The sequence below is a fragment of the Xiphophorus maculatus genome, chromosome 1 (assembly GCF_002775205.1).
Source record: "Xiphophorus maculatus strain JP 163 A chromosome 1, X_maculatus-5.0-male, whole genome shotgun sequence".
In the NCBI taxonomy this organism is placed as follows: Eukaryota; Metazoa; Chordata; class Actinopteri; order Cyprinodontiformes; family Poeciliidae; genus Xiphophorus; species Xiphophorus maculatus.
Genome location: NC_036443.1, coordinates 10,513,580 through 10,526,122, shown reverse-complemented (window position 1 = coordinate 10,526,122; position 12,543 = coordinate 10,513,580). Strand labels below are relative to the sequence as shown.

The 12,543-nt window shown below is 38.1% G+C and overlaps 1 protein-coding gene across 1 annotated transcript in view; it reads right to left on the bottom strand.

Annotated features, from left to right (window-relative positions):
- gpr153 (G protein-coupled receptor 153) overlaps nucleotides 1-12,543 on the bottom strand; it is a 35,116-nt gene that overhangs the window by 13,522 nt on the left and 9,051 nt on the right. The window contains exon 2 of the mRNA XM_005800092.2: nucleotides 4,415-5,045. Within this exon, the coding sequence (XP_005800149.1) occupies nucleotides 4,415-4,788 (374 nt within the window). The 5' untranslated portion in view covers nucleotides 4,789-5,045. The remainder of the gene's footprint in view (nucleotides 1-4,414; nucleotides 5,046-12,543) is intronic.

Here is a 12,543-nt window from a genome sequence, read left to right as displayed (position 1 = left end):
AGGTGACTGGAATTAGCTGATTTTTGACTATGAAACAGGCAGAAATTCTACAGATAACAGGCAAGTTGAAAGTTTTTTTTTTTGTGGGTTCTAGTTTCCCTTTTTCAAAGTAGGCTGACAGGAAAGGGGGAAGGAGAGGAGGGAACGGTAAACGTCGGCAGGTCCGGGAGTCGAACCCACGACAGCCGCCTCGAGGCCACGTTGCCTCTGAATGTGGGTCGCGCTAACCCCTCCGCCACCACGGCACGCCCAAGTTGAAAGTTTTAATGCAAAGTTACTAAATGCTAGATTTTGAAACGTCAACAGCATTTTATAAATCTCTTTTAATAAAGAACCTTAATTGGTTTAAAGCAGCTAACACTTAGCAAAGTTATAGAAACAGCAGTTTTCCTCACACAAACCTTTATTTTCCATTATTATTTCACCCACTGTGAATTATTTATGATCTATGTTGTTGGTCAATACCGATGAGACAGATTTGCATCTAGCTTGAGCCCTGAGTACAAACAAACCAGAAAAAAAGGTACAAACTACAAAGTAAAACCATGGCAAGTCCAACAACAACAAATTAAAACAGCAGGAGCTCCGCAATTCCCACTTTCACATTTCACATAAAGGCAGATTGACTTGGAGTTTAAGAGGAGAGAGAAGATAAAAGACAGGAAGTTCATTTGCTTTGCTCAGAGTCAGAATTAATCTGTCATTAAGAAATAAAACAGGGCCAGGAAAAGTGTTAAGGTTGTATTTTTCTAGGTGAGTTGCTGCTGATATTAGCCATTCAAAAATGTTGTACTTAAATATTTTTCACAATTATTGGCATTAACCAATTTAGATGCATGTACACAACCTAATGAGAGCTTTTCATTGCATGAACCAAGGAACTAGTTGGGATTCGGAGAAGCTTCGATTGGCTTTGATCAGCTACCAACACATCAGAATCTTAAAAGTTTTATCTTTTTCCAGATGGTGACTGATGTTACAAAGTGAAGAAGGCCTAAATTTAAATATTTCCAGTTTCAGTATGATATTCAAAAATGAAGTAAGCCGGGATGTAAGAAGCTATGAAAAGAAAACAATTTTTGGTTACATAATAAAGGTGTAGTTCATTCTGGATGTGAGGAAGAAAGAGAAAATGAGACTTTTAGCAGAAAACAAGAAGGCTAAAATGATTATAGTAAAAGTGCTCTGAATTATCCTGTTGAACTTTCACCTCTGCTTGTCATGGAACGTGCAGGATATAAAAATATTGATAGACTAGTTCTTAAAGAGAAAATATAATCAGTTAAAGTTGGTTGACTGCAGGTGAAAGCTTTATGAAAACTGAGAGTAGATCACAATAATCTGACAGTGAATTTTACCACTTCTGTCTTGTACTAATTTTGCCGGATAAGTGGTCCAGCAGTCTAAAAATTACAGATTTTTAAAGGTTATGCTTATTCTGAACTGTATGTGAATGTTCACTGTTTAATAAGCACAATAGAAGATTCACTAATTTACATAAAGGACATATGTCAAGGCTTCCCTGCAGTTAGACACTATAAAATAATCTTTGATCTATTTATTTACATTACCACTTCAGTTTATAAAACACTAGCTTTATAAATTGATTTAAAAAATGGCCTGGCTGAAGTAAAGTATTTCTTCTGCCTCATATAACTAATTAAAGTAAACTCTTTTCTCTTTAAGCTCTTTCAGCCGAACGCCACATCAGCCTCTCCAAAGGAATTAAGAGCAAACATCGCCTTTACGTCTCCTCTTCTCAGGATTATCCTCTGAAGATGCATTTCATTCTTATCAGGTTAAAATGTGATTTTAAAAATATTTCAAACTTGTTTAGTCTATGCGCACTGTGGCAACATAAATAACACAGAAGGGGCAGCAGTTGCCTCTATTTTTCCACTGTGGTTTTTTTTGTGGTTTTTTGCAAAAACAAGTAGATCTTGTTGTCACAGTGAGTAATGCTAGCCTTTCCTGAATGTGCCCGGGGTACATGGGGAGGTTACGTCACCAAGCTGCATGAATCTATTACCAGAGTGAGCGAGGAAAATAACTTACACGAGATAGTGAGCACAGGGTGATGAGAATACCTCCCTAAATCCAAAGCTGGAACTCATAATTTAGGGCTTCGGCGTATGTTAATGTCAGGGAAAAGGCAGGCCTGCTCAGCGGGGTGAATGGGAAGCAATTTAAAAGAAAGATGAACACTAATTACACAGCCCAAGTCTGGAACTTTGCTTCCTCCATATCACTGTTGAAACTAACTTAAAAACAAAAAGAAAATCTGGAGAGGGGACATATAAAGATGAGAAAGTAAAAAATGAAAGCATTTTGTGCAAAACCATGTGGATCCGCAGAGGGGAGGGGGTGCGTGTGGGTGTGTGTGTGTGTGTGTTAGTCAATAGTGGTAACAGACTGGGTAATACAGAGAGCAAGAGTGAGCACTTTTTTTTTTTGAGCAGCTGCTTGTGTGTAAAACTTGCCAAGCTGACCGTAGACCGAGCATCTGTAGGGTTGATTGCCACTGGCAGAGCAATCACTTGTTTTCCAGCAGGGAAGAAAAGGGAGCCAACATAATGCTGCTCTTTACCAGATGCACCATGGTTAGGCTTTCAGGAGGATACAAAATGCACTGTGCATGTAATCTGTAGAATAACACCTAGCTACAACTTGTTATTATTTAGCCTTTACGTTATGTTTATATTAGAAAATCTTTTCACAGAATATTATAAGGCTGAGATATGCAAATGTTGAATAAAAGCTGAATTAGACTGAAGATGAGACCTCTGGGATGCAAAGGTGTATGGTTTACAAACTACACACCTTTTCATCATCCTGTATTCAAAATACCTTAGTGTGTTAAAAATCAACCTCGTCGTTCTATTAAATCAGCTTCTTATTTTAGTGCAGCACTCCAATGCTGATATAATAAAGACACGGTCCTGTTTAAAGCATGTGACTCGGTGTGAACAGCAGACGTCCCGGGAGACGAAACGAGACGAAAATAGTGCTAATGCTGTTAAAGTGTGGTGAACCTCGGTTTTATTATTATTCACTGTTTCTTGTTAATATCATATGTTGTGAGAAAACCAAGTGAAAGTGGAAACTAGAGCTGGCAGATACTGGCTGTTTAGACAGCCTGACACGGTGTTACCTCAAATAACCAGCTAACATGCTGGCAGGAAAGACATTTCACCTGATGCGATCCTTTCAACTCGCAAACTGTACACAGGCTGACAGATGGCACAAGTCTGTCTGCGTCCTATCTTAGAAATCCGCGACAATAGTCTAACATTTCTGACCTGAATGACACCTTATCTTCTGAGATTTGCTTCTTTGGGTATATGGTCAAACTGTAAAGTTTATAACTATCTTGTTTAATACTTATAGTTTGAAGATATTTTATATGAATGTTTACACATAGAGATAGGACTGATCCAGCCCAGTATCAGTGCTTGAGCGATACCAACAGCGTTCTTGGATCAGATATTTGACTGATATCCCTAATACAGGTACCATGTCTATCTGTGGCAGCTGTTGATTATTCCTGACTGAATTTGCTGTCAGTAGGCAGCCTGCTGCAGGCATAGCAGCTCTTTCTTCAGAGTTATTTTTGTCCTAAAAAAGGAGAAAATAAAAGACAGATGTTTGTTATGGGTTTTGTGTAAAAATTTAGAATCGTGGAAGTTATGTTGAATAGTTTATGAAAACCTGAGGAGAGTCGTGACTTTACAGAAAACTAACAAGAATCAGCCGCAGAAACAATTTATAACTTCTATTTGGGCTCTCACTAACAAATAATCTCTTTAATCCATAAATTCCCAATTTGTTTGATAAATCAAATATATGGCGACAGTGGTAAAAGTTGGTCATGTAGATTGCTGGCTGAATCCCTGGGCTGTTTGTCTCAGTCATTATGTCCTTGGGTAAGACAGCACACCCACCTTGCCTGCTGGTTGTGGTCAGAGGATACAGTGGCGCCGTTGTCGGGCACCAGACAGATTAATGCCATAAGAATGCTGACGATATAAATGCAATTAAACCAAAGACTAAAAGGAAATGAAAATGAAATGTCCAGTGCAAGAGTTCCTCCCAATCTTAATGCAAAAAACATGAACATGTACCTTGGATAGTGGCCCACCCATCATATGTATTCTCACTCTAATGTCAGAGGATACTCCAAACATAGTTTGCAAGGCAATCATTTCTTCTGCGGGGAATAGTTCTAATAATAAATGTCCCCAGAGGGAACAAGTGGAGCTTTCCATAAAGGGCAATTTTACAAAAGGAGAAAACAACAACTGGCCGTTTTATCTATAATATGAAAAACAGGAGCTAGTCTTTTAATTTGTGTTATGACTTTGGTTTAATCTGAAACAGCTGTAGGACTTTTTAGTCTCATAATTAAATGTCATACCTGTAGTTCACTGGCCAGCGGACCATCCACATGCGGTGATAGGAGAGCGAGGTGACCGAGAAGCAGGTGACCAATGTTAGCGTGTAAAAGGTAGAGACAAACACCTTGCACAGACCCTCGTTCCACTCGTAGTTAGAGTGCTGCCGCCGCAGCGTTATGACACAGTACATGGTGATGGGGATGGCCATGTTGAGAATGTGTGTCCCTGCCAGGGTGCAGATGAGGAACTCCAGCGGTTTCCACTTCTTCTGCTTAGCACTGACGCTAAGAATGCTCCAAGTGTTGGCCAGGATGGACACGCCCGAGCAGACCAGCCAAGCCAGCGTGTTGGCATTGATGATGTCATCCTTCATAGTGGTCATCTCATCCACCATGTTGGTGCGGGGCGGGGCGCGGCCTGAAGGGCTGGGAGGAGGCGTCGGCAAGAGCAGGTACACGTAAGGAGAAGGAGGTGGTGGCGATGGGCAGGAGGGGACGCAGCGCGTCGGACGAGGCCAGCATCCTATCTGGGTGGGCGTGTACTCTCCATGGGTTGAGGACAGCAGGCAAATGTGGTGGTTGTGGAGCGACACAGTGGGATGTCAGAAAAGAGGGCTGGCAGAGCTGAGCCAGTTCTTTTACATGCATAAACCTGGAGAGACACAAAGAAGGAACAAAGATCAAATTCAGATTGGTACAAAATCTGTGAACTGAATGACGATGCCTCCAAATACACAACACTCATCATCAGTACATTCATAATGCAGCGTTTTAACTGTCCCTGCGCTGCTTGTTTTGTTTAAAGTGAGTGACGTAGATTTTAATAAAGAGCATAAAACCTACAGAAATCCAATAAAGGGAATAATAGATTTCCTTATGAAATCACTTATACATGAAAGAAAAACTAGGCCTGCACAGTGTAGTAAATTTCAATCATCATTATAATATCAAAATACACCTTAGTTGCAACGTTCTGTAGTGTTATGCTGTACTTCCTTCACAATCAGGGAGTCTAAATGCTTTACCAGTTGGATGGATTCTCATTGGCCTTCATGGTACTGTCTTTTAAAGATTTTGACTGAGAAGATAAAGTTCAGTATAAGAACATCGTGATAGTAGAAAACAGGTTTATTCACAATTGATGTCATTGCAGTGTTTAATAATAATTTCCCTAATATTATGCAGTCTTAATGAAACCTACATACCACAATAGACAGAAAAGCAAATGTGTAACCAACGGCAACATATTTTTGTTTCAGTCTATGACTATAAATAGCAATAAATGCAAACACATAAATAGTCACCCAAATGAGTTTATTCATGCACCTAACCCTTCTTACTCATGAAGCACCTTTTATATGTTAATTGCAGTTTTCTGCAACATATCACTAAGAATCAATCAGTCAAATGTTTTTCTTGCATATAAATATCCTGTAGTATATCAGGTTAGTACACCTGAAGGAATGGATGAGATATCCAGCAACTGTTTGTCTGTCATGGGGGTAATATAGGTACCAAAGATCATGGAAGGATTAAAACATGGTAACAATCTGCCTAAGAACAGTGATGGTGGATTTGGGCATGTTGCTTTTCTATGCATCCGTTTCATTTGCCGTTTTTACATAAAACATTTTCTGTGTAGCATTCCCTCATAACTGTTGTTATTCACTTTAAATGAAATGCAGTTTTCAACAAAACAGACTCAGATTAAAGGTACTTAACAATCTTAGACAATAAATGTTAATTATCAAATCATGGCCAGCTGAAAAATAAATAGCATAACGAAGGTCAACATGCATTGGTATACTTGCAGTCAGACTAATTACCATTATGCTGTTATGCATATTTGAGGATTGATTTAAAGTAAGCTAGCCATTTTAAAACGTCAGACAGTATCATTATTAAACGCATATTGGCAGTGTCTTATCAAAATAAATATATACACATAAAAATTTACATATTTGTACGAGTTTTTCTGCTGACAAAACTTATGAACAGCTGAGAGGAAACAGCAGGAAGGCCACCTCTGTCCTCTCAACCCAGTGTAGGTGGCGCCAAACAGGAGAACTCTGACTAAATAGCATCACTCTGAATGTTTTCCAGCCCATGCATAAGACCATTATAGCACTGAAAACCTCCTACAGCAAAAGGATGTTGCATCTATAATGTGCAACGAAAGATATCAGAGGTCGTTTCTCCCAGCAGCTGGTAAACTGAAGAACTAATTACATACCAGATTTGCAATTTTAACATTATCTTAATGGTCAAATACATTTGTTATAAATAATTTACATCTACTTTTATTCATAATTGTAGCATTTTCTCACCACATAAAGTACCATTATGGTACAGTTTCTACTTTGTCTTTAATATTATTGGTTATTTAATTTTTTTACATGTAACTGTGGGCTTCCATTCGCCTGTCACGTTGCTGCCAACACTTTAATTCTCCCCACAAGTAGAGGATTATTCTACAGGGTGGGCCATAAGTTTCCATACATAGAAAAAATAAACATTTTATATTGGACACCTGTTTTTATTTTTGTGGGACTCTGTGTAATTGCTGCACGTCTTGGACCACTTCGTGGTTGATCTGCAACATTTCCAGTTTTCTGAAACTTGCAAATAAGTTTTGCCACAGTGTCGTGTGTGATGCTCGTTCCATGTTTTCTGTTAAAGTTTTGTGCAACCATGCGACTGCTTCCCGATCCAGCCATCAGTATAATTTCAATTCTTTGCTCTTTTGTCAAACGCATCTTCTTGGGTATCTGAAATACAAAAGAAATATACATTTTACATTCTCTTATGTATGGAAACTTATGGCAAACCCTGTATTCTATTCTATGCACAGTATCTCATTTCTCAGGGGAGTGTTTAACCACTACCTGAATTAGCTGTCAAGGGAAAAGGGAGAGGGACAAAGAGAGGTAGAAACCCTAGGAGGTAGAATTCAGTTCAGTTACTGAAAAAAGAACAACAACTAATTATCAAAGTTTTTGTCCATCAAATTTCAATGATTACCGATCATCATCAAAGGGGTTGGAAAGCAACACAGGGGAACTAATACTGTGCTACAGATATTTACAAGAAGAACATAACAAAATCTAATCTGTACAAGGATCTTTTTTCAGCCTACCACAACACATCTGATGACACTCATCACAAGAGGAAAACGCTGGTTCCCCCCAGAGTGACGAGAAAAGTGCCTGGCACAGCTGGAGCCTGTTGTCACATCCATTTCCTGTCTTTTGGCTTGTCTTAACACTGACATGCTGCAGGCAGGACCCCTGAGAAGGAATGATGAAAATGGCAACAACTGTGTCACCGGGAACCCTGATCAAATTTCCACTGATCTAATTCTACTTCTTTCTCTTTACAGCAGGTTTGTATATAAGATCGTTGACTTTGTCTCAATTACTGTTGTTCTCCAGAATAAAGACTAACCACAGGAAACAGGTGGCAGTTATTTTTCTGAGAAATAAAACATACAGAAAGGAAAAGGATGATAGATATAGCAGATTACAAGATTATGCCCATTTGAGCATTGAAACATATGTGCTTTGTGCTGTTATTAATCTCAAAAATGCAAATGAAAGTATGAGCGATTGGTGGAGCCCTTTAATAGACTGTAAAATTTTAGTTCACATTATTTTGTGAACTAAAACTAATGTTATACATATATGGTCTTTTAAGGTTCTAAAGTTCAGAGAATCCAAAGGTTTAGCTTCAATATATTCCCCTTCTCATTTATTTTTCACTTTTTGCTGCCTTTACAGAAGCACATTTTACCCAGAGAAGGATGAAGCAACACACATTGTATCCACAGCCTTCAAAAACAGTCTTGGATATGAAAAGAATGATTCATGGCTTTGATTTGGGAATCTCCAGGTGGTTGGAATGGACTGAGCAACAGAAGAGTGCTGAATCAAATAAGTACTGAAGCAAGCGTCACAACATGACCCAAATCAACCCAACATATCACATAAGGGAAATACAATAAATCTGTTTCCTTTGCTTGGACAACACAGAGGCAGAGCAAGAGAAGGTATCCGAAGCAGTAAGGTAGGGCGTAAAGGACATAATGGAGGTAGAGCTGATAACTCAAATAAGATCTGATCAAGAAGGGTTTTTGACCAAATATTTGTGTAAAAAAACCACATGAACTTTGTTTTCTCATGGACTAATTGTTCTTGATCAGTTAGGATTAACAAAACTGTTACTACATGCTAAATGCAAGAATAATGAGGTAGAATTTATTACATAACTCCTAATTACTTTCCTCAAAGTAAGAAATGTACATGCAATAAGATAACTATGGAAAAGTTTGCTTTGACTTCACAGTGAGGAAAAATAAGCTTCTGACTAATTTAATTCAGTGTTTTCTGGTTTCATCTGAGTGTAATGACAATCACCATAGTTCTCATATTCAGGAATTTAACACAGACTGAGAAACAGTGAGATTTGCCCTTCCCCCTCTGTCTTCTACATAAATGACGTATGGGCTCCGTCTATTTGACGTGTTTTCTGTGTAACAGCTGCTCAGGAGTTATCCAGCAGGAAAAACACGCAGAACAAAAGCACTATGGAAAGTATGACTAAATTTGTTTTAGTCTGTGATTACTCACTGATATGAGACATTTACTGGATGAAGCTATTCACAACAATAAAACTATTGTTGCTTCTATTAGTTGTCTTGAGTTTCTCAGACCTCCAACTGAGCACAGACAGATATATTTACTGGCTGAAGGACATGCGGTGCCGTTATTCATTCATATATATATAACGTGCAACTTCATTCAAGCAAATTGTTTTACAGATTAAACATTACAGGTACAATCTTTGTCATATGTTCATGAACTTATCTAAAATCTAATCACAGCAGAAGTTTTAGAATTGAATAGGGATCATATGAAAGATCGTGACAGGTTAGTACTTAACGACCAGAGACACCAACACCAGCAGAAAGTCGTGTTCAATCTAATTGCTATTCAGGAAAGGCAAAAGCAGGTTTCTGCTGTTAAAACAACTCTATTTTATTCCATGGAAATCGTTCTCTAATAAGCAATGGCAGTTTAAAGGTTCATATTTAAAAAAAAAAAAAAAGAGCATCCAACTAATTAATGCTGAAAGCTCTTCATGGTGTACTCAGGGTGATTTGAATGAAGTATGACACTTTTGAAGACATTTTTTATATTGAAGCTCTTCTGACATGGCACAAGTCGACTTTTGTCTTAGCCCTGCTCTGACTAGCCTCTGTTTCACCAAAGTATAATGTCTGCAGACATTAAACATCGAATAAAAGAGAGATATACCTTTCCTGGAAAGCAGAAGAGAGTAGAGGAAAAATCAGAAACTCTTCCTCCAGGATGACTCAGCCAGCTTAAGAAGTACACAGATAGGTTTAAATTCAATAGAGAGAAAATATTTCACAAGTCCAATTTGTTTTTCTCTGAATGTGTACAACTGGTATTTTAATGTCCAGGGATAAAGTGAACTGCTAATAGTCAAGTACAAAATAGGAACTACTTCATTACACTTAAGCTCAATGTTAAAGATGAGTCAATGTCTTTAACATATTTAAATACATCTTTGACACACATATGCCCAGTATTTTATTTTGACCTGAACAACATTTGTTGCTGGTTAAAAATAGACGGCGAAAAATCAGAAACACCAGGCCAGTAGGTTCACAGGATTTCATATTCTGCTGAATTCACATGAGCTGTAGAAGACAATACAGTTCATGATTAACTGATGAAATTTCCAATTCAAACTAAATGTAAGAAGCCCACAAGGGCCCATGTTGGTAATTTTAAGGATATTGACCGACCGCATTCTGATTTGCCAACAACCCAGTAAGAAACGCAGATCCAGCCAGCATCATTTTATACATTGTGAAACCTTCAACCAAAAGAGGCTTAATCAAATTTAAAAAAAAATCCACCCAAAAACATCAAAATATTATTTTCCTGCTTCTCAAAGAAGTATTGCGGTAGGACAGGAGGAGCAGCAGCAGTACTAGTAGTTGTAGCTCAGGTTTTATTTAACCATTTGACTGACGGTCTTTCTAACTACAGAAGCTAACAGCTCAATTGCCCACAATCCCACAGGCCTTCAAGCCAAATCTGTCCTTTACACAAGGGAAATCAGCACTGACAACTCCACGTGCACACACACACACACACACGCCCACACACACACACAGAACGGAGACTTTCTCTCTCTGACACCAAGACACTGAATGTTAAATGAGAGGCACAGATTGGAAAACAGAAATGGGTCATGCATTTTAATAGTAATTCATTTTACATGTAACCTAACTTTCATGAACTGTCGGCATGAAAAGCAATGCATGAAAGTGAAGCTGTAGTTAATATATATACCTTATGAAACTGGCTCGTTTTTTACCAAACAGTTCTTTTTATCAATAATTATGCCATTTGGATGTTTCCCTTCAAGGACAAATCAAAAATGTTCCTATTAGTTATATGTTTTTTGCAGATTCAGATTGGTCCATTTGCTCTTTATTTGTCTGTGGAGCAGATAAAATGTTGTTACTCCTCCATTAAGACAAAGTATTGAACCTGTATAAAGATCTGCACAAAAACAATCTCTCAGTCAGAGTATTTGACCTTCTAGTAAAATGAAGCCTCATTCAGCCAATTGCTGTAAATGATGGAAAAAAGTTACTCTTTTGTTTTCCTGGGTTTTTGTCATGTTTTATTGTGCTTCTCATTTTTGTTTTTATTTGTACAACTTTGACTTTTGTTGTACGACACTTTGTGTCCGTGAAAAGTGATTAATAAATAAACTTCACTTACTTACAGCTAGTTGTTCAGGTTCTGAAATAACAAGCAACCCCACATCATCGCACTACCAACTCGAACTGTTTAACTGTTGGCATCTTCTTTGTTTAAATATTAGTTTTAAACCACATGCAACCTGACACATATCTTAAAATGTACCACTTTGGTGTAATTATGGCACAAAATATTTGCAGAAAAATCTTTGTCAAGATGTTTTTTGGCAGGCCTTTGGGTCAGTAATGGTTTTGGCCTTACGACTCTCCCATTTTTGCGAAGCCTCTCTCTTATTGTTGCATCACAAATACTAACCTTATCCGAGGTTAGGGAAGTAGTTCATTAGATGTTGTTGTGGGTCCGTTAATGTCCTCCAGCATGAGTCATTAAAGTGCTTTTGGAAAGGCTCACCAATGTTTTTTGGTTTCTTCATTTGGGGTAATAGCTCACTGCAATTTGCTGGAGTCCCAAAGTCTTCAAATCGGCTTTATAACTAACCAGATTATATTAACGGGGCCGCCAATGATTTTGTTTGTTCTCCGTTCTTGAATTTCTTTAGATCAAGTTATGATTGAGACAGTACTTCATGTCAGTACTTTACATGAAGTACTTCTGAATGCTAGTGCTACTAGTGAAATTTAACTCAACTTTCCAGAAATCATGTAGAAAAAGTATTTTGTAATTGCTTTACTCTGATACATTTAAATGTGACTTTCAAAACAGAAAAAAATCTGTAAGGGGGCAAATACTTTAATAAAGGAGCTTATAGTGCACATCAGGTAGTGGCTGTGTGTTTACAGTAAATACCGAACAAACCACATTACTTCATTCCTGGGAGCAACCAAAATCATTTATCACCATAATGCCTTTGCCTGTAAGATGTGCACCATTTACATCGGGGAGTCCTTGTGAAAACAGCCACAGGGCAAAATGTGTCTTTATTCTTCAGCACACAAACTTACCTCGTTACACATGAGTCATATTTTGGATGGTGATAAAAGGAACAAACACTTCTCTTTTGTTTCTTTACCTCATGCTATAAGCATTTTAGAAAGAGAGGATGAGATCGAATCTTGGGCAGCCAAATATTGGCAGGCATGAAGATGGATTTATCTATTAAAATAAAGGATAAAATGGTATCTGCAGAAAATCAGACTGGTAATTAAGCTGTCCCCTTTTTCTTGGTGATATCTATGCTACGCCAGCTAACACTTGGTCAGTGTGTCAGGAGGGAATCTTTGCACCTTCCTGCTTTTAACAGTAAAGTAAAGCTTTTATAAATGCCCTAGTGTCTAGTGTGATTCATGGCGGCCTTGTTGGCCAGCCAACCACACTTCTATAGAGCCGTCA